We start from the raw sequence: 19,712 nt of genomic DNA, 5'->3' as shown, positions 1-19,712 counted from the left end.
TAACCTGAAAGTTCTTGTAGATTGTCAATGGCTTTTTTATAAAAAATTATCCCTTCTAAAGGATTTCCTGAAATCAGGAAATTACCTGATAGGTTTTGGCATGCCAAAAATAGTGCCTATAAATAAGAACTATGAAATCATTCATCCAATATGATCAATCTAAACAGAAAAGGGACGATCCCAATGGATGAAAATTTTTGCATGGCAATCATGGTTCAAAGAAATGCTTTACCTGGAGATAGCGCAGAGGATGGATATTTACAGCTTCTGACATATAGAAAGTAGCATTTAAAGGCATAATCACATCAGGCATGAGTTTCTTCACAGTATCTTTAGTTATAACTTCAAGTTTACAACTCCCAAGGTAGTTCTGGGCATTCTGACAACTTAAAACAAATTCTTTCAACATTAGAATTGCGTGATTCAGTAAAATAAAGTGTCTGGTTTTGGTTATGCAGAATCCACTGTAAAAAAAGATTACCTCAGTCATTATATCAATACTTTTTATTTTGGTCACAGGTCTTATGATTCCCCTGCAGAACATCAGCACTATAATTATCATTAGCAGTGGTCATGTTAGCAACAGCACACACACGAGAACAATAACAACCATAACAAAGTAACTCTTGACAAATGTCTTAGTATGCAAATCACTTTACCCTATATATTGGCACTCTTAACTACTAAATCAATGATGATAATCACACACACACAAACAAAAACAACAAGAATAAGCGTAGCCCTTGATAAATGTCTTGGTATCCACACCTGACTCTGTGTATTGTGATATTGTCAATCACATCTGATGGGTTAGAGCTACTTGTGACATTTTGGCATTTATGTAGACTAAAAGCAGAAGAAAAGCATGATAAGTTGATAGCCAGGATGATTCAAAACAAAAACTAAATGGGCATTCAATCAAGAGGATCAGTATAAAACCTTCTCCATACAATAAGTCCATCGAAGTCAACTGTTAAATCATTATTTTTATTCCAATTTGAAAGCCTAGATTGCACTGCAGTTTCTGCAACCCTTAGCAGCTTCAGGGCTTCTTCCCAGCATTCAGTTCCCTTCCACAAAAGTTTCACTGCAATACAGAATCATAAAGAAAAAGAAGAATGCAATCAATACAGAATGTCATTTGAACATCAGCATAACATTAAACAAGTCCGAACTTAGTAATACAGAAAATTAGTAGCATATTTTTAGGATATCTTTTTGGGAAATCCCTGTAAAAATACTACAGTTAAACAAGATCGTTTCATATATGATTGAAGATGCAGTTCACAATTCATGGAAAAGGATGGACTATAATTGAGGACCAGGCCAGTGTGTCCAAAGGTAACAGTTTACACTGGATTGTGGAACATCACATTAAACAGGGGAAAATCATAAAACTCTCAAAAACTGATCAAAGAATATCTTTGATCCAAGTTAAATTTTTCATTCCATATTGGCGGACCATACAGCTTCAAAGCTTGCCAAGCCTTGTCAGATCTACAGTTCACTACTTCACAACACATCAACGTGCGGTGGTAGAAATTTTGACAGGGATAGCCAGGCATGAAACAGTCTCCACAAAGTGACAATCACCATAAAGAAATGCAAATAAGCCAACAAAAAAACATGTAGTACTCAATTTCTGGATCAGACATGGGAAACATCTCACAGAAAGGGGCAAAAAAAAAAAAAAAGAGACAGAAGCACAAAACAATCAATATCTAGCAATTAATCAACATACGAGTAAATCAAGATGAGACAAGACTAAAAAGTCATGGACACCATTGAAAAATCACAAAACAGAGACGAGAAATCAAAACCTAAGAGAAATTCACATGTAAATAAATCACGATCAGGCTTCTTAACTTATGCAAATCGTCAGTAATTCCACCACCACAGCCACCTATCAGCCTCAGACTCAAGAACGAACTTTGTACCTCTCTTCCCGGCACAACACCCTAACAGGCACCCAATACAGGAGTCAAAATAAAACCCAACCTTAAAACCAAAAAAAGGAAGAAAAACTAAACAGAAGGTGAAGCCATCTTCTACAACCGATCGTTGCCGCCATCGGCCTCGCCGGAGCCATCTTCTGCAACCGAGAAGGTGGCGGCTCTGTTTTTACAACATCAAAAGGGGATTTCTTCCCTTTTGCTTCCGCAAGGAGATCGATGGTGGCTGACGGCGGTCGCCGTCGCTATCGACCGACCGTCAGGGCCAACTGCCCAAGTTGGCGACCGACAGCCATGATCGATCGCCGATGGAGGGAGCAACCCCGACGAAAACAAAAAAAAATGTGCTAACCCTTACCTTTGTTGGGATTTTCGTCGTGTGTCGTCCTCCGGACAAGGGGGTGACCTTCGTCGAGGGTCGTCGATTCACTGGCAGCCTAGCGTTTCGACGAAGAGAGGGAGGGGGCGATAGCCGGAGGGAGGGAGAGGGCGATCAACGGAGAGAGGCGTGAGTGTGAGAGAGAGAGAGAGAGAGTGACGCGGGTGAGAGCCATAAAAAATGAATTTGTGCCCTAAGGCATTTTACATCGACATTTAGGGATGGATGGGCGACGAAATGTTTCTGTCGCTAACTAGCGACGAAAAACAATCTATCGCTAAGTGCGACAAGTTTTGCGACATAAAACTTCGGTCGCAAATCCGTCGCTGAATTGATGACAGAATGTTTTCCGTCGCTAATTTTGTAAATATTTACGAAATTAGCGACGGATGGTTTGCTCTCGCTAATCTGTCGCAACGTTGCGACGAAAAACTTTCATCGCTAATTAGCATTTTTCGTGTAGTGATAGTGAGTGTGTATTTGAAGTGTATTTGTTGTAGGCTTGGAGAGGGTTTGTATTTTTGAAGTGTATGTTTATTTTTTGAAGTATATTTGAATTTTTTGTTGAATGTATGTTTGAAGTGTATGTCAATATATTGAATGTTTGAAGTGTATATTTGAAGTGAATGTTTTAGGATGTATGTTTGAGAATGTGTGTTCGAAGTTAAATGTTTGACGTGTATATTTGAAGTGTAATGTTGTTTTTGTTGAACGTATGTTTTAGTTGTTATTTTTAGTATATTTAAAGTTTTTGTTGAAGTATATATTTGAAGTGTATGTATTTGAATATAAAAAAAATCAAAACTAATTGGTAGTTTTTAATTTGCAGGTTTATATCCTATAATGGCGACATTCTTGTTTCGCTGTTATAGGTGAGATCCCTTTCTCGCCATTATAGGCGAAATCCCTTTCTCATCGTTATAGCCAGCCTATGATGGCAAAATAATTATCCCTATTATAGCCTATAATAATGAGTTAATGCTCGCCGCTATAAGCAAATATGGAGACATATGAATGTTATAACCTATAGGTAGCCTATAACGACGATCCAAAGATCTTGTCGCTAGTAGTATTTTCAGTTTTGGAGAGTGATCTCGCTGGTGTTAGGTCACTTTTAACGACGATCTATAATTGTCATCGTTGTTGGTCAACAAAGAATATTTCTTTACGGAAACTTAACGCGGAGAATTGTGGCTATTATAGGCCAATAGCAATGAGAAATATAACAATAGCGGTGAGAAAATTTACCACTATTGACCTTCATCCTTGTATTGTTAACATATGAATAACATAAATTTTTACAGCAAGCAAGCAAGCCCATAATTTATGTTATTCATCTATGCATCATATCATATATCATTCACCAAACTCGCATTCGAATAAATCATTCAGGTTGATACCCTAAAAAAATCCATGTCAACAAAGACACATCACCGTGCATTTTCCAAATAACCAATTATCAAACCCGAATAGTGACTCTCGCATTCAAATCCATCGTATGGGTTAGTGCCCATCGCTTTGACATCTAAAAGTACACAAAGATGCATGTATCTCATTTATGACTCACCATTTGCCACATTTGCAATTGTCAAACACAAATGACGAAACTTCACCTTCACAAGGATCATATGCAGTCAATACCCTTAAATTCACAACATCACAATATATTCACATGTATACAAAAAAAAAAGAGAAAACGTAAAGTTTCGTTTAATTTATGCAGTTTGAAAACAGTGCCTTCAAATTAGAGTCAAGCTTCCTAGACAAAGCTAACAATAAGGTGGTCTTTCCACAACCTGGTGGTCCTAGAATTGAAGTCATCCTGCAAAAATTTCTTTGCATTGAGTGGAACTCCTAATAATGGAAAAGAAAAAGAAAAAAAGAAAAGAGCAGAAGGAGGTTAATCCCTTCTGCAAGACATCGACCTTCTAAGCTTGATGATTCCACTTATGTCATGAAGAATTGGCAGCTTCTTCTTTCTCTTGGGAAGCTCGTAGAGCGAACCCAAGAATTCCTTCTCAGATATAAGATTCAAAATCACCACATAAATCTCTATAAAAATGAAGTCATGAAAACAGAGTGGTGAATATTCAACACTTGAACCATGTTGATAGAGAAATTCACCAAAGTGGGTATTGCTCTTCTGCCCACATAAACTTCTGCAGACACACTCAAATTCTCGAACCGAACTTTTCGATGGTGGGAATATCAAGTCTAACTCTAACCCCCAAAGGCCAAGAACACCAAAAAAACTCTACCAAATTTTCAGTTTTTTGCATAAAGAAATTTGGAGGGAAAGCATATTACACATGTAACATGCATCCAGACATTAATCCAACAAGGCCAATAAAGCAAACAAACAAAAATGGATAACCTCCTCGAATTTGAACTCTCCTTCGCTTTGATAGCACCTAGAGAAAAACATTTTATGTCATAAAAAATCAATGGACAATGATTGAAAGAATAAAGAACTCACAGAAGGGAGGAGAAAAAAACATAAAACAAATAATCAGAAAAGCAAAAAAAGAGAGGCTTAAGATAGAGAGACAATAAATGAAGTTACTAACAAGTTCTTGCAACATTTCCTACTGCTGGATTATGGCACTTCTTTCTTCTCTCAGACTTTGAAGCTTCATGAATAGGTTCCAACCTTACTAAACCATCCATAGGTTGCAAGACTGGTGAGTGGGGAGTGCTGACAAGGGCCACTCTCAACTTCTTTTCTTCAATAACTCTGCCATTTTCTTTTACAAACTGCAAAAATAATGGTGTAAAATTCACAAAATATAAAAAATTGCAAGATGGTAATTCAGAGGATTATATGTGAAACTCACCAAATCCATGGAAAATTTTCAACAGTGGTGCCATCTGGGACTACCATACTTTGAACAAGGAACTTGTCCCTGCACTGCATATCAAACTTCCTTAAACATGAATTGACGGAAACAATTCTAGATGCATATTCACTCATCACTGTCTATAACTAAATTCCAGATGCATACACTCATCGCTATCTAAAACTAAGTTAAACTCTTTAACCAGAGAAAACTTGACATTGGCAACAATCTCTGTTTCTGGAGACTAGCTTCCCTCAGAAAATGCAATCTACATGAGACCGTCCGTCTAGAGTTTCAATAACATACCATGGTATCATGCAACTAGAATGCTGCAAAATTCATCAATATAAATCTTGAAGGATTTATCACAAACATATGGATAAAGTAAACTACATTTGCCTCAGTAATGTCAAACTGCACTCAGTTCATCATTTAATACCAACAAATGTTTACATTAAACAAATCATATCTGCAAGCAACAGAGACCTTCATGTACTAAGAACCTGTGGGAACAAGACTGATCAATTGAACAGCACAAGCATTACATATCCATTGAAAACTTTTCTTGGACTTCTTTTGCATGTAAATAGAACATTTGCTGAAGCTATATGCTTACTGAATATATTTTCCCAAAGGTTCCATAAGCAAAATTCCTATTCTGCATTTTCTAGTACAGAAAAAGTTGTTTCAACTAGAAATATCATAGAAATGTCAGATGTGAATGACATAGAACAACAACAAAGATCAGGGCATGGTGTAATTTGTGATAATAGAATACTTAATAACGTTACATAAAGGGAAGATGAAGAATCTAGTGGCCCTTACTTTCTCTTTCTTGAGTCTTGTATTCATTTCCTTCAACTGTGAAACCTCTCCCTCCAGCTGCATCATGTAAGCCTGAAAGACAAGATCCAAAACAAGGGCATAAACACCAAACCAAAAGAAATAGGGAAAATTTACCCAAAAGAAGAAAATCAAAATAAACACAAAAGATATCCAGCAGACCTTCTTCCTTGCACGAGAGCGTGCAACAGACTCTCTGTTCTTAATCATCCGCTTCTGTCACCGGTCAATCGCCTTATCCCTAATGTCATCTTGCGTTGTCCTCTTTCTCTCGACGCTCTGTGGATTCACCAGCATGGGAAAAATTGGGGAAGACGCTGCCAACGGATTCAACATCCAAAACTGGGTTCCCCCCACCAACCACAAAACCAGGCATAACTTCCCCTAGCATCAATGGCATCGATGGAGGAAGAGAAGGCTTCAGATTTTGCATCAAAGCATCCGCGTGGAACAAGAAATCTTAGAGTATGGTCATCTCCCCGAGCGTCGGCTTCTGCTGAACCCTCTGCTCCTCCTGCACGATCCCTCCCTGTACCGGCTGAATCTCCCTCCAAATGTCGCCGACCGTCTTCTGCCCGAAATATTGATTGAACACCAAGTTTGGTTGCCTCTGAATGCCGATAACAACAGAAGAATAGGAGGCAAGGGGAGCATGATCCGCAGCACCCATCGATTTACACGCTCGCTTCTGACGGTGCTCGGCGCGGGTGGAGAGGGAGAGGAAGAGGAGAAAGAAAGAGAAAGGGAAGAGCCCGCTAAGGGAGAGGGTTTTTTTTAACACGAAAAATTTGAAAGTAGTTAAAAGTCAAATCGTCCTTTGACTTGCAATTAATACTTCATTTTTTACTGGGCTGAAAAAAGTTATGCAAGCTATAATTAAAAGTGAACTAATGGTAGCTAAAAAATTTAACTCTTTATCAAATCATAAACGACTTTCAAAAGTCACTTAGTATTATTTTCTCTTTATTTTTATAGTGACTTAAAGATATTATTGTCAAAACATTCAAAATAAGTCAGATAAAAGCATAATGGTATGCAATTTTATCGAATTGATTATATATAAAGTTTGTTCATATGCCCAATCATGGGGTCACCATGATTCTACTATAGTAATAATTCATAGGTAATTAAGCTCAAAGATTATATAGTTTTACCTTAGGTAGATTAATTATAAAATTCATATTAAACTAAATTTACGTATCAATAAGATATGAGCATTAATTATCAATAAAGTATATCTAACAACACATAAAACAATCATAGATCTCATATTGTCAATATCAATTCATATATCACATGATATTTTTTTATCCCCAATTTGGACTAAAGTTATCTAAATGACACGTAAGTAAAAATATTTTTTACATTTTATTATGCTTTTTCAAACTTACTCTCGTGGGTAAGTATCTTGACTAGATCCTAATATATACTATATGAGTTTAAGCAAAAAAAATCACTTCTTAAAACACATGAACCCCCACTCATTTGATCAAGATTAATTATTATTGACTTGAGTCAATTAATATAATCAAGATTAATTAATTATCATTGATTTTGAATCAACCAATATATATGGTTAAGCGAGATTGACATGTACTTTGGTTCATCTAGTTTAAGTAAAAAAGATATAATCCTCAAAGACTATATTTTATATAGTCCAACTTAACCAAATTGGTTCAATTGAATCAAATTACCTCAATTAAATTTATTCAAAACTAATCTGATTTGATTGAATATCATCAAGTTTATATAATATTAAACAATCCATTAAAGATCATCCAAATTGAATCATCATAATGGGTTTAAGTAAACTTGCTTTGAATTCTTATCCAATCATTGAGCCCCATTCAAGCCGATTTTACATTCAATCCATCAGGTTTGAACTAATATGATGAATCCAAACTGATTTAGTATGAGTTGTATGACTTAATAAGTCTTATCAAATCTTCTACATCCAACTACATTCTCATAGATCTAATTTGGTCTAAATAGATCCAAACAAGGTTCACTAGATCTAATATGATTTAACCTTAGACTAACTCAACAAATATTGGATTTGTCATATTGGAAACTGAGTCATCAATACTCTCAGTTTTGCACTCGTAAACCTCCTCTTTAACTCTCCTTTTTTGTCAAAAAACTTAAAAGAGTTTATTTTGAAGGTCCAAAATCATATTGAAGTTATACTTATGTCAAAAATTAAATATTTTTATATAAAAATTATCTCGGTCAAAAATTAGGTGTCTAAACACACTTTTGAGCTTCTAAAGTTTTAGAGAAACTGTCAATAACTATGTTACAAATTGCAGCTTTGTTGCCTCAACTAAAGATATGGGTCCAATCCTTATAGCCCCTAGGCTCTTAGGGTCAAAATAAAGGTGCAAGTTGGTTTGGTCTGGGTTTCACAAGAGGGGTTCTGATTTACGTAAAAAGTTAGACTCAAATGCAAACCAATATAAATCGGGTTTGGTTTCAATTATAAGTATACTATTTATTTCAAGCACATATGGGTCATCTAGCTAGCTCGAATATGGATTGGTTCATGCACAAATTGTAGGTGAAATCTCATTAGGTCAGGTTGAGTCCACTTCGGAGGTAGTCCAAGTTAGGCCTATTTCGTCTAAAATTAGTTTGGATTAACCAGTTTTGGTGTCTGAACAAATTGGGTTTGGTTAAATTTCGGTACTAATCATGTGGATTGACATTCAGGTTGAGCTTGAATTGGGTTTAAGAGGCCTGAAGTTGTCAAGCAAAACATCAAAAATTTAGGAGTAACTAGTGTTAAATATTTTGACATATGAATGATTTTGATTAAGCATCTTTGTAATGTTATGAACATATTTACATATATATATATAGTGTTTAAATGAGTTGGGGTGCAGTAGGGGTGGCAATCCGGTCGGGTTGGCGGGTCATGTCGGCGGGTTGGCGGGTCAGCATACCTCAACACAACCTGACCTGTTTATTAAACGGGTCGGCTGTGGCGAACACGAACCCGACCCATTATTAAACGGTAAGGGGGTCGGGTCGGGTAAACGGGTTGGCGGGTCGAATAAACGGTGTCGGGTCGGGTAAACGGTGAAGCTGTTCAAATTCTAGATGAATGATATGAATGGTTGAAAAGATAGACTGATAGAATTCATTGAAAACAGAAAGCATTTGGTCGGTTTTGGGTGGCATTCATCTAAAATGCCTTAGACTGTATTTGTTCAAACTTTTTTAGGTCTCCTTGACTAGCAGCAATACTCCTACGGATACATGCATAAATCATTTGGGTACAAAAAAGTTAAGGCCCTGTTTGGATGAGAGTGGCCAAAACTTGGTTTTTGGCAAACCAAGTTTTGCCTCAAATCAGGTTTTTGACAAACCTGATTTGCCAAAAACCAACCATGTTAGGCAGCTGTTTGGGCAACCAAAAACCAGGTTTTGGGGTTTTTTATTAAAAAAAAAGGAAAAAATGCCAGGTGTTTTTTTGCCAGTCATTAAATATGAAAAAATAAAAAAAGGAAAATGGTTGGCTGGCCGGCCATTTTCCGGCCAGCCGCCCCGGACATAGGTTACCCCAGCCAACCATTTGTCAGAAAAAATGTTAAAGAGAAAAGGGTGGCTGACCGGCCATTTCCGCATGTAGATGCAAGATTTTCCACCAAAAAATTGTTTTAAAAAGCAAAACAAAGGTTTAAATCATATTTTTGTGAAAATGTGGATGCTCGGCCTGCAAGTTGATCATGTTTTCTTTTTAAATGCTCAGCTCTAACATGATTGTAGTTCCTCATATCATATTTTCACGTAAGGCACTCACAACGGGCTTAGATATCCCTCGTAGATGACTTGGTGAGTGCGAGGTGAATCTGGCTGAGCTTCCATAGGGCTGAGGCTCTATTGACTTGAAATGGACAGACTGGACCCAGTTGGCTAACTCTATGAATCTAAAACTAGGTTAAGTGGGCTCGAGCAGAGTATACGCACCTAGGCTAAGGCAGGCGTTAATGCAGCATGGTTCCTCTACTTTGGTTCTAAATGGTGAAATAAGAGGGTAGGTTCCTATTTATAGAGTTTAAGATAGATTTTAAATCGTGATTTAATTCTATTCTTATGAGACTTTGGACCTAAATATTTATATCCAGCTACTGCATGGTAGTTGTTATCCGATTGGTTGGATATTTGAAGTGTCAAGCTCTTATTGGCCCAAGTTGTTTGGTTTATCTTAAAAGGTTATAAACATGGTTTCCAGTGGCATCCAAACCATGGGTGTCAATGGGTCGGGTTTGGTTTGGACACAGGTAGAACCAAACTTAGACCAATTTTTTTGGTATGTTATCCAGTCTGGACCTGAGTCTAATTGGGTTTATTATAAGAAAAACCATACCCAGACCCGATAAGAACTGCATGAACCAGATCCGGACACCATACCCGATAAAATAATAAATTTTATAGAGGAATGTTTATTATCAAAAAGTATATTTTTTAGAAAACTCTCAACCAAAAAATTTCTCTCATTTGAAAGGGTAAAAAATTTTGTATGAATTTTTTCATTTTACATCACTTTTTCTACTTCTTTCTCGCTTCGGAACAGGCCCTTGAGGTTTCCTCATAACATTAATAAGTACACTCAATATGACTTTGCGACAAAAGATGCTACCCATCGGTTTCGAACTTTAGATCCACTAACAACTTTGGGCCATTCATAAGTCGCCCTTAGCAGATAAGCAAAGGCCTTGTTGGCTAATAACAAATATAATTGATATTTTGAAAATATCTTAATTTATTATGATATTGTCATCATGTTTTTTTTTTCTTGTGATATTAGCATGTCAAGTTATTTATAACTTTCACCCAAGGGGTGTTGGCTTAGTGGGATGGGGCCCTGGCCACTAGATAGGTGATCAAAGTTCAATTCTCATGGGTGTCGTCTCTCTGTGCAAGCCAATGCCCAGCATAATCCTTGATGGTGGAGGTCCTAGCTAGGGATGGCTGTGGGGCAGGGCGGGGGACAAGGTCTCCACCCCCGCCTTCATCCTCGTTTCATGTCCTCCATCCCCGGTTCGTTCAAACGGGGACGAGACGGGGCGGGGATATTACGGGGAAAAGTGATCGAGGCGGGGACGGGGAAAAGTGCATGTCCATCCCCGCCTCCATCCCCGAACGGGGATGGATTTTAACCTTCGTCCCCGCCTCCATCCCTGTTTCATACCTTTCATCCCCAGTCCAAACGGGGCGAGGCGGGGCGGGGCGGGGCCGCTTTCCCCCGGTCCACTGCCATCCGTAGTCCTAGCCTCAAAATTTTAGGCTGCCAGTAGGACGATGGTAGGCTGAGCCAGTGCGACTAGGTTTTCATGCTGGGCACGGTTTCTTCGGGCTAAAAAAAAAAAATTATTTTATAACTTTCAACATAATGTGTGATTTTCTCTTGGTGAGATAACGAGTCTCAGCACTGGTTCGGATAGGGTTTATCCGACCCGCTTAGACCGCTTGCTTTCACTCGCATGGCGTTCGGGCCGGGTCGAATCGGCCACACCTCTTTACCGCTTCGTTCACTCGTTGGCGTAGGTACGTCATTAGATCTGGACCGTCCATCTCTAAGCGCACCCTGAACATAAACCCTAGGACGTTTTGCAACGCCAGAACGTTCGAGGGAGGAGGGAGGAGACGCTCGCGGGAAAGAGGAGAGGAGTTGCAGAGTCCTTGCTGAGCCAAAATGGTACGCCATTCTCTCTCCTTTCGCAGCCTTTCGATCTGATCGCAACAATGCTTGATTGATTGAAGCTACACGACTTTTGAGTTCGGTTTCATCACACAGAATCCTATCTCTAAACTAGGTGTTTAAGTTCGATTTAGGCAAAAAAAGAAAAAGAAAAACCCTAGAATAAAATCTTTACAGAGGTCGATTTGTTGTTTTTGCGATCTGAGATTATCGTGATTTTTCTTGTTTTTCAATGATTGCTTGCGGGTGCGTGAATTGTTGCGGCGTGGAAAAATGTGAGACTTGTTAGAGATTCAAGGTTTAGGATCTGAGAAAATTCTTTTGTTCTTATTTTCTTAATTTTTCACATGTATATCCTTGTCGTGCTGTTATATTGGATCATTTCTATCTAGTGGTTGAGTTGTTGTCTGATTGAATCGTCTTGCATTCTGAATGAGTTATTGTATGCATAAGAAAGCATTTCTGATTGATTATTTGTTTGATTGCCTCTACAGTCATGGTTTATCATTTGCTTCTTTTTTGTTTCTGTTTTAAAGTTTAATTTCTCCCAAACATATTGGTGTCTTCTTCTTCTTCTTTTTGGTGGGTGATGTTGCGGTTGAAGGGGGGATGGTGGCTCTGGGGATGTTTTGTGATGAAGGGGAGGGGATTAGGTCTAATTGCTGAGCATGACATGCTGGATAGTTTGATACTTGTGTTATGTTGTTTTGGATGCTTGATGAAAATAGGTCTCGCCTAGATTTGATTGGTACATCCCACTTAATCTTTCCATTGGCTTGGTATTATTTCTCATATAGTTTATCTAACATTTGCTTTAAGTAAAAGCAATCACGGAGACCGTACAGTTCCATGCCTCAATGCCACCAAACCGTTTTGAAGTTTCTTGTAAGCTTCCAACTTAGCACTTGTTAGTGAGCATGTGCGTGGACTCGCGATCAAATACCGTTCGTTTCTTATGATTTGTAAAGGCATCATATGTACAGTGTTAAACTTGGAGGGGATTTGTTCTGCACTGTTGGAAGCTAGAGAAGTTGTGTTTCTGTGCTTGTCTTCTGTCAACAGCCTAGTAACTGGAACCATGGATGGAAGACTTCATGACTGAGGAATGTTCCATCTATCAATATTGACATTCTTATAAGACCAAAAATTGGGAACATGACCTTTTACAATGGCTAGGAAGTAACGTGAAATGCTTCCAAGTTTCAATCAGTTTGTCCCCAACCTTGACAAGATTTCACTTAAACTCTATCCGCAATGCCAAGCTTGAGCACTGTAAAGCAAATAGTTCAAGCTCAAGCTAAGCTTGAACCTTCTATAGCAGATCATTCAAGCGCAGGCTTTTGATGTCAAGTCCCTCCCAACGACCTCCTCCTAAAGTGGTGAAACAAAAAATGTTTTAATTCATTATCTATTCACGGTTTCTCCTATTCCCCTATTTCTTTGAACTATGTGCAACTCCAGTGCACCTAGCTTATGTTCAAAATAGAGAACTGGGATGACTATGATAATCTGTTGATTTAATAATTTTGAGTTAAATGGCACTATGTGCATTTTGATGTCAGGAAGTGGTTCCTTTCAATTGAAATGCTCTTTTCGATATGTAGAACCTAATGTAATTCTTCGTGTTGTTGATTATTTTTCCTTTCCTTTTTTTGTTATTTGACTCTGCTAAATAAAAATGAGTTGGAGTCTAATTTTTTTTTTTTTGAAATTCTGTTGTCTGCTTTAGGCACGAGGGTTGAAGAAACATTTGAAGAGGCTCAATGCTCCCAAACATTGGATGCTTGACAAATTGGGAGGAGCATTTGTAAGTAGCTCCCCAGCCCATCTTCTACTACTTTTCTGAAACACTTTGATTTAGCTCCTTGACCTATATATTCAACTTATGATTTAACTTTTGTTTTTCTGTAGGCACCCAAACCATCTTCTGGGCCGCACAAGAGTCGGGAATGTTTGCCATTGATACTGATCATAAGGAACAAGTTAAAATATGCTTTGACATATGGTGATGTTGTCTCGATCTTGATGCAGCGTCTTGTGATTGTGGATGGAAAAGTACGAACTGATCAAAAGTATCCTTGTGGATTTATGGGTACGGTTTATTACCTCGGCTATTTTTGGTAGGATGGTTGCAGTTTTAATTTTTACTTGTTAATTAATTAGACAGTTAGAAACTAAGCTTTTCTGTGTGTTGGCTACAGACGTTGTATCCATTCCAAAAGTAAATGAGAACTACCGACTCCTTTATGATACAAAGGGTCGTTTTAGCTTACAATCTATAAAGGATGAAGAGGCAAAGGTATCTATTTCTTTGTGATAATTCAGTTTGCATTTACTGCTCTCTACTGATGTTACAATAATGATATTATAGCATTTAATATATGTGACATGAAGCACACGGCTAAAATGAGAACAAGTGGAGCTTGCAATGAATTGTGTTTTTCTTTTCGGAGTTGATCTTGTGAATTTGAACTAAAATATCGCATGCTTTCTTTGAAACACAGGAAGTGAATTTTAAGTCCTATCAGGGTTCCTTGTTCTTTTCCTGTAATTAATTCGCCATGTGTCATCTATTAGCAGATTTTCTCCACCTATTTAGCCATCTGAAGCACTTAATTCTGTATTTGCAGTTCAAGCTTTGCAAAGTCAGATCTGTGCAGTTTGGGCAAAAGGGCATCCCATATCTGAACACCTACGATGGCCGAACTATTCGATATCCCGATCCACTTATCAAGGCTAATGACACCATTAAACTGGACATTGAAACAAACAAAATAGTAGACTTTATTAAGTTCGATGTCGGAAATAGAAGGCTCTTATAGAAGCCAATGTCACAAGTTCCATCTAGATTTATTGTCAATTTTTTAGCTTTCTATATCGATCTTGCCTTATATTCTCCACGCTATTTTGGTTTTTTTCTAGAAGAAAATAGCTCTCCTCTATTGATGATGGAAAGACAGAGACATGCGAGACCGGATTGACCTTCATGTTCATAATTAAAGGTGTCAACGGTTGGGTTTACCCGGACCCGATCCCGACCAAACCCTATAGGGTCTGGATATGGTGACAAATAAGAAGACCCAATTAAAATTCGTTCCTGACCCAAAGGTCCGATTAATACATGGACCTGGGTATAGTTTGTGAAATTTTATACCAGACCTGGGCCCAACTCGAGTTCCGATTAAGACCTGCAAATTTTCAATGTAAAAATGATAAAAAATTTTTATTTTACTGGGTATGATACGGGTCTGGGTCATGTAGTTCTTATGGGGTTCGAGTATGACTTCTCTTATAGTAGATCTGTTTAGACCTGTCCAGACCTGATACCATACCCAAAAATCTGATTCAAGTCTGGTTCCACTTGGTTTCGAATCAAACTCGACCTGTTGACACCCCTATTCATAATTGACAGACAAGTCCAAGGGCTACCTATGATCCTTAGCTGTGTTTGAAAGCCTAATATCTCGTATCTGAGGGAGACCTGCCCTCGGATTTGAGAACACCGTAATGGATACGGAAACTGATGCAGTGTTTACAACTAGTATGAAGCGTGAAGCTGGATTACGAACAATTGTGGAAGTGTGAGAACAGAAATAGAAAACATGTAAAAAACAAGTGTGAATCCAGTGGGAACTTAAGGAGAAGCAAGTGGAAAAGAAAAAAAAAGAAGATAGAATTAACTTAAAAAAACACAAAAAATAAGGAAGTGGGGAGGCAAAGGAAAGCAAGAGGGAAATGATTTAACAAGAGTGAGAAGGAGTTTCCTATAATATAAGAAATACATTTCCCACAAATGAGAAGCCACTTTTCTCACTTCCCCGTCTTTGGGAGAAGCATGGCACTTTCCTTTTTTAAAGTGTGCATATGGGAAAATGACGGTTTACTAGTGCAAAGGAGTGGCAATGCCAATAAATCCAGCTTTCAGTGGTGCATTTTTGCGTTGTGCCAATAAGCAGGCCATTATGGACTAAAACGAGTTTGCGCCAAGGAAACCAAGTATTACTGGCAAAAGTGGGCCTGCGCCATGGAAGAATATTATTCATGGTGCAGTTAACCACAACACCAGTAAAGTCTTATGGCATCACCATGGCCTGTGCCAGTGAACCCTGAAACTTTTAGCGCAAATTGGTTTCCCTTCCCTCTTTTTCCCTGCCTCATCCTTTTTTCCCTCTTTTTTCTCTTTGCTCTTGCCCATTATTGCTCGAAGGTCTTGCTTCTCGACAAGGGCAATCAAGATACCAATGGTGGGTTTCTGCTAGAATTTGGGAACTCTCTCTCACTCCCCGACCATATATTAGTTAAAAGAGGTCGGGGTAGGCCTAGGAAGACTTGGATGGAGATGATAGGAAAGGATATGAATGCTTTGAACCTCATCGAAGACATGGCATTGGATAGAAATGATTGGAGGAAAAGGATTCATGTGGTAGACCCAAAATGAATTTCTTTTTTGGTTCATATCGCTGACCCCAATTGTCTTGGGATGAAGGCGTAGTTGTTGTTGTTGTATCGATGGAGGACCTCTTGCTCTGTTTCCCTGATTGAATATTCAACGGAGATTGAGACACCAGCTAAGCAACTAATGTTACTTTGAGTTAGTAAAAGCTCACTTGCACTAATCGTGCGGCAGTGAAATTTTTCTTTCTTGTATATGCTCTTCCCCATCTGTTATCGAATTTGAGGATGATCTGGCCTTTGTCACATTTTTACCAGGGATCTTGGATCCTTGATGTGAAATCCCTCGTTTGAATAGCCTCAGATTTTGGTGTGGGGCCAACGATGCTATAGCAACCTCAGGTCCATGCTTTCAAATGCAAAGGGGGTCTGAGTTGGAATGGGGCTCTGTGAAATGATATGGGCCCCATGCCAAGATCTGAGATGTTCAAATGCCTGAATCATTGACCTCTTTATAAATCTAAGCTCCAAGAGCAAAATGTAACCTTTGGATGACGATTAGCATGTTCTATTTACTATTTTAGTGTGCTAAAGTCGACTGAAATTGGATGTTTTATACCATTTTTAAACCACCCTTATTATGATGAATTGTGAGCCCTTTACCATCTCAAAAATGAATCTTTAATGTGTATTAGACATGATAAAACCATCCAGGCATATCAGACATGATAAAACCTTGTAACATATTAAATAGATCAAGCCAAACACGTTTGTATAGTTAGATCTACCATTTGATGAAGATTCATACAAGCACATTTTTTATTACCCGCACTATAGCTCAAAAGTACTCCTTCAGGGTAACTTTTCACATTGCCTTTTATGGCATAAGCATCGTTGCATGCATCTTTTTATGCCTTACAACACAATATCATAACATGCCAAACCTATAACGCCACATTGGTAACCACTTGCTCACTCTAAGGTATCATGGTACAAAACCTACCATATATTTTTCCAATAGAAAGGGTAAGGCCATGGACTTGTTTGGCAAAAATCTGCAAGACTACTGAGTCAACTCCCCCATTTGTTTCAAAACTGCCAAGGCAGGTGATAAATGAAGGGCACAAAAAGAGAAAAAGTGCAAACTCAGAACATCATGCACTCCCTTGGGATCTATAACAACCGGTTCTGTTTACACTAATATAGCATTACTATGTAGCATATATAGTTAAAAATTATATAACAGTGAGATATAGAGGCAAGCGGGAAAAGGTGCACGCATGTTTGCTTAAATGTGTCGCCGGAAAGAAAGACCAACCTTGCAAAATTCAGAAATAATGACCATATTCACGAAAGAACTTCACAATCACAAAAGAACTCCTAATTCAAGGCGAGTCTGTCTTACTCCCATCTACTTCCGACCATCAAATCAATGCAATCAAGAGTCGAGACTCCAACCTATCCCTTCTTTTCAAGCTATGATAATGTTAAGGAGGCCATCCAATACATAAAAAACAATCATAAAAACACTCATAAACTACCACCAAATCTCAAGTAGCAGATGAAAAGGTCTGCGCATACCCTTTCAAATGTACACACAAAAATCAACCAATCACAACAGAAGGTATCAAGCTGGCCATACTACACTAAAAACATTGAATACACCAAGTATAAACGAACAGAACAGTGTACTTAGCATACCTAGCTAGTTGAGTTCCATCAATGCCATTAAACTATGATCTACACTCAACTAGAGATGAAATTATTTCAACTTAAATAACCATTGAGGATATACATAAAAAGTATTTACACAATGTAACAATTAAGCTAGAGGAACCATACAGTTATTGGAGAAAATACTAGGAGGAGAAACCAAACTAACAAGAAGCATAGTTCTCAACCTCTTATAAGGTGGGATCAAGACTTGGCAACATCATCATCATCTTCAATGTCCCAACTCAGATCCTCATCGTCGTCCGCAGCACTCAGCCGCTTCCGTATATCAACATTGTTCGGGCTTCCCCCAACGGTTGTCATTTTCGCCTCATCGTTGCTTCCAAGATCTTCAATCTCATCCCAACCAAGATCATCTTCCTCGTGGGCTGAAACCTGAGTGGAAACAACTGAAAAATCACCATCTTTTCTTGATTTGGCGGCATCTGTTTTCACTTCTGTCAATGTCTTTTCATCTGCAATTCCCTTCACCTCCACTGATAAGCAGTCCTTTCCTTCAGAAGACTCCCCGCCCAACTCAGCATTCTCACTGATACCCGAATTGCTCGGTGTTTCGAAACCCTTACTCTCAACCAAGGATTCAGAACCAAGTTTCTTCTCTTCCAACCCACCACCAGCAGCACCCCCGGCCTTTTCAGTGCTAGTTTCCGCGATCTTTTCGCTACCCACATCCCCATTCTTCGAACCGGCTTCACCATCATCAACTCCTTGGCCATCACCAACAGCGTTCTTCTGCGATTCGATCGGCTCCACAGCATCATTGTCATCGTCATCGATCTCCCAACTCAAATCCTCATCCTCCTCCCCGGAAATCACCCTCTTCACCAAATGAGCCCTAGCTTCCTCAACCTGCTTGAGCTTGTGAACCCTATAGAAATACCTAGTCCAGAAAGCTTCCGAATCGACGTTCTTTGGTACCAATTTCGCGAAGAACCCACCAACAGCCCCATTTTCCTCCAACAACTCCCCGATCTCCTCCTCCTCCTCGAGGGAAAAGCCCGATTTCCACTTGCTGAAATCATCACCATCGTCGGGGTCTTCGCAATACGTGTTGTAATCGTTCTGAATGGCGTGCAATTGCATCTCAAACCTCGTGAATTTCTTAGTGCTAGGGTTCGACGGCGGGACAACGGCTGGGCCGGGGTTATCGAGGGAGAGGAGGGCCTCCTTACCGTGGGAGATGAGGCCGGCGGTGCTCCTGAAGACGACGTCGATGGCCTGGCCGACGGATTCAAGGGATCCCTGGGCGACGGAGGCGCCGGTCTCTAGCGAGGCGGGAATGTTGGCGGCGACGACGCGGGCCTCCTGCGTGAGGCCCTCCCGGAACTCGTCGAGGTCGCGGCGGTAGGATTGGATCACCTGCTCAGATCTGGTGGTGACGGTCTTGAGGAGGGAGCCGAAGTTCCATCCGGAGAATCGCGGGGAGGCAGATTCTTGGGTTCTCGGGGAATTAGGGTTAGGGTTCGATGGGGATTGGGGATCCCCCCCATCTGCCCCTTCCCTGGGGTTAGGGTTAGGGTTTTCTTCTGATGCTTCTTCCTCTTCCTTTGTTGGATTTCGAGGCTCGTCGGAGAAGACAGATTTGAAGAAATCCATGGAGATCACCTCTCTCTCTCTCTCTCTCTATATATATATATATATATATATATATATCGGGATGGAGGTTGTTTTCTCTCTCTGGAAGTGGAAGAAAGGCTGCAGAGATGAGTCCCCTCTTGTACAGGGATATATGGGAGGAGGAGGTTGGGGAATTGACTTTTATATCCCTCTGTAATTAGAAATAGTGTGTATGTATAATGTAACCAAGGGGTGTTAGGGTCCGGTTTGACCCGGACCCGACCCGTAACAGACAAGGATCAAGGTTTGGTGAT

General features: G+C 39.3%; 3 protein-coding genes across 3 annotated transcripts; 1 reads left to right on the top strand and 2 right to left on the bottom strand.

Annotated features, from left to right (window-relative positions):
* Positions 1 to 208: 208 nt before the first annotated feature.
* LOC149851337 (uncharacterized) lies at positions 209 to 6,713 on the bottom strand. Its single transcript, XM_090008225.1, has 7 exons — positions 6,174 to 6,713; positions 5,994 to 6,065; positions 4,899 to 5,085; positions 940 to 1,087; positions 769 to 846; positions 482 to 533; positions 209 to 379 (listed from the first exon to the last, which is right to left on the bottom strand). Exons 1-7 carry the CDS (start codon positions 6,219 to 6,221, stop codon positions 209 to 211), a joined length of 756 nt encoding a protein of 251 aa, XP_089864351.1. The 5' UTR covers positions 6,222 to 6,713.
* Positions 6,714 to 11,629: 4,916 nt separating this feature from the next.
* LOC149851336 (small ribosomal subunit protein eS4-like) lies at positions 11,630 to 14,584 on the top strand. The gene is made up of 5 exons (XM_090014719.1): positions 11,630 to 11,712; positions 13,445 to 13,522; positions 13,627 to 13,807; positions 13,917 to 14,014; positions 14,346 to 14,584. Exons 1-5 carry the CDS (start codon positions 11,710 to 11,712, stop codon positions 14,535 to 14,537), a joined length of 552 nt encoding a protein of 183 aa, XP_089870845.1. The 5' UTR covers positions 11,630 to 11,709; the 3' UTR covers positions 14,538 to 14,584.
* Positions 14,585 to 18,024: 3,440 nt separating this feature from the next.
* LOC149851335 (uncharacterized) lies at positions 18,025 to 19,437 on the bottom strand. Its single transcript, XM_090008217.1, has one exon. The coding sequence runs from the start codon at positions 19,435 to 19,437 to the stop codon at positions 18,025 to 18,027; it is 1,413 nt and encodes a 470-aa protein (XP_089864343.1).
* Between the last annotated feature and the right edge of the window lie 275 nt (positions 19,438 to 19,712).

Source organism: Nuphar pumila, chromosome 1 (genome assembly GCF_984573655.1).
Source record: "Nuphar pumila chromosome 1, dmNupPumi1.hap1.1, whole genome shotgun sequence".
NCBI classification, from domain to species: Eukaryota; Viridiplantae; Streptophyta; class Magnoliopsida; order Nymphaeales; family Nymphaeaceae; genus Nuphar; species Nuphar pumila.
The sequence above is the reverse complement of the archived record's forward strand: the minus strand, read 5'-3'. Positions and strand labels throughout refer to the sequence as shown.

What these genes read in the sequence shown, in the direction of transcription:
- LOC149851337 (XM_090008225.1), bottom strand. Translation starts at nt 6,221, where the DNA reads ATGATTAAGAACAGAGAGTCTGTTGCACGCTCTCGTGCAAGGAAGAAG. An exon ending in GCTCTCGTGCAAGGAAGAAG is followed by an intron (nt 6,066 to 6,173) that starts GTCTGCTGGATA and finishes CTTGTCTTTCAG; the next exon opens with GCTTACATGATGCAGCTGGA. An exon ending in GTATTGATATAATGACTGAG is followed by an intron (nt 380 to 481) that starts GTAATCTTTTTT and finishes TTAAGTTGTCAG; the next exon opens with AATGCCCAGAACTACCTTGG.
- LOC149851336 (XM_090014719.1), top strand. An exon ending in ACAAATTGGGAGGAGCATTT is followed by an intron (nt 13,523 to 13,626) that starts GTAAGTAGCTCC and finishes GTTTTTCTGTAG; the next exon opens with GCACCCAAACCATCTTCTGG. An exon ending in GTATCCTTGTGGATTTATGG is followed by an intron (nt 13,808 to 13,916) that starts GTACGGTTTATT and finishes TGTTGGCTACAG; the next exon opens with ACGTTGTATCCATTCCAAAA.
- LOC149851335 (XM_090008217.1), bottom strand. Translation starts at nt 19,437, where the DNA reads ATGGATTTCTTCAAATCTGTCTTCTCCGACGAGCCTCGAAATCCAACA.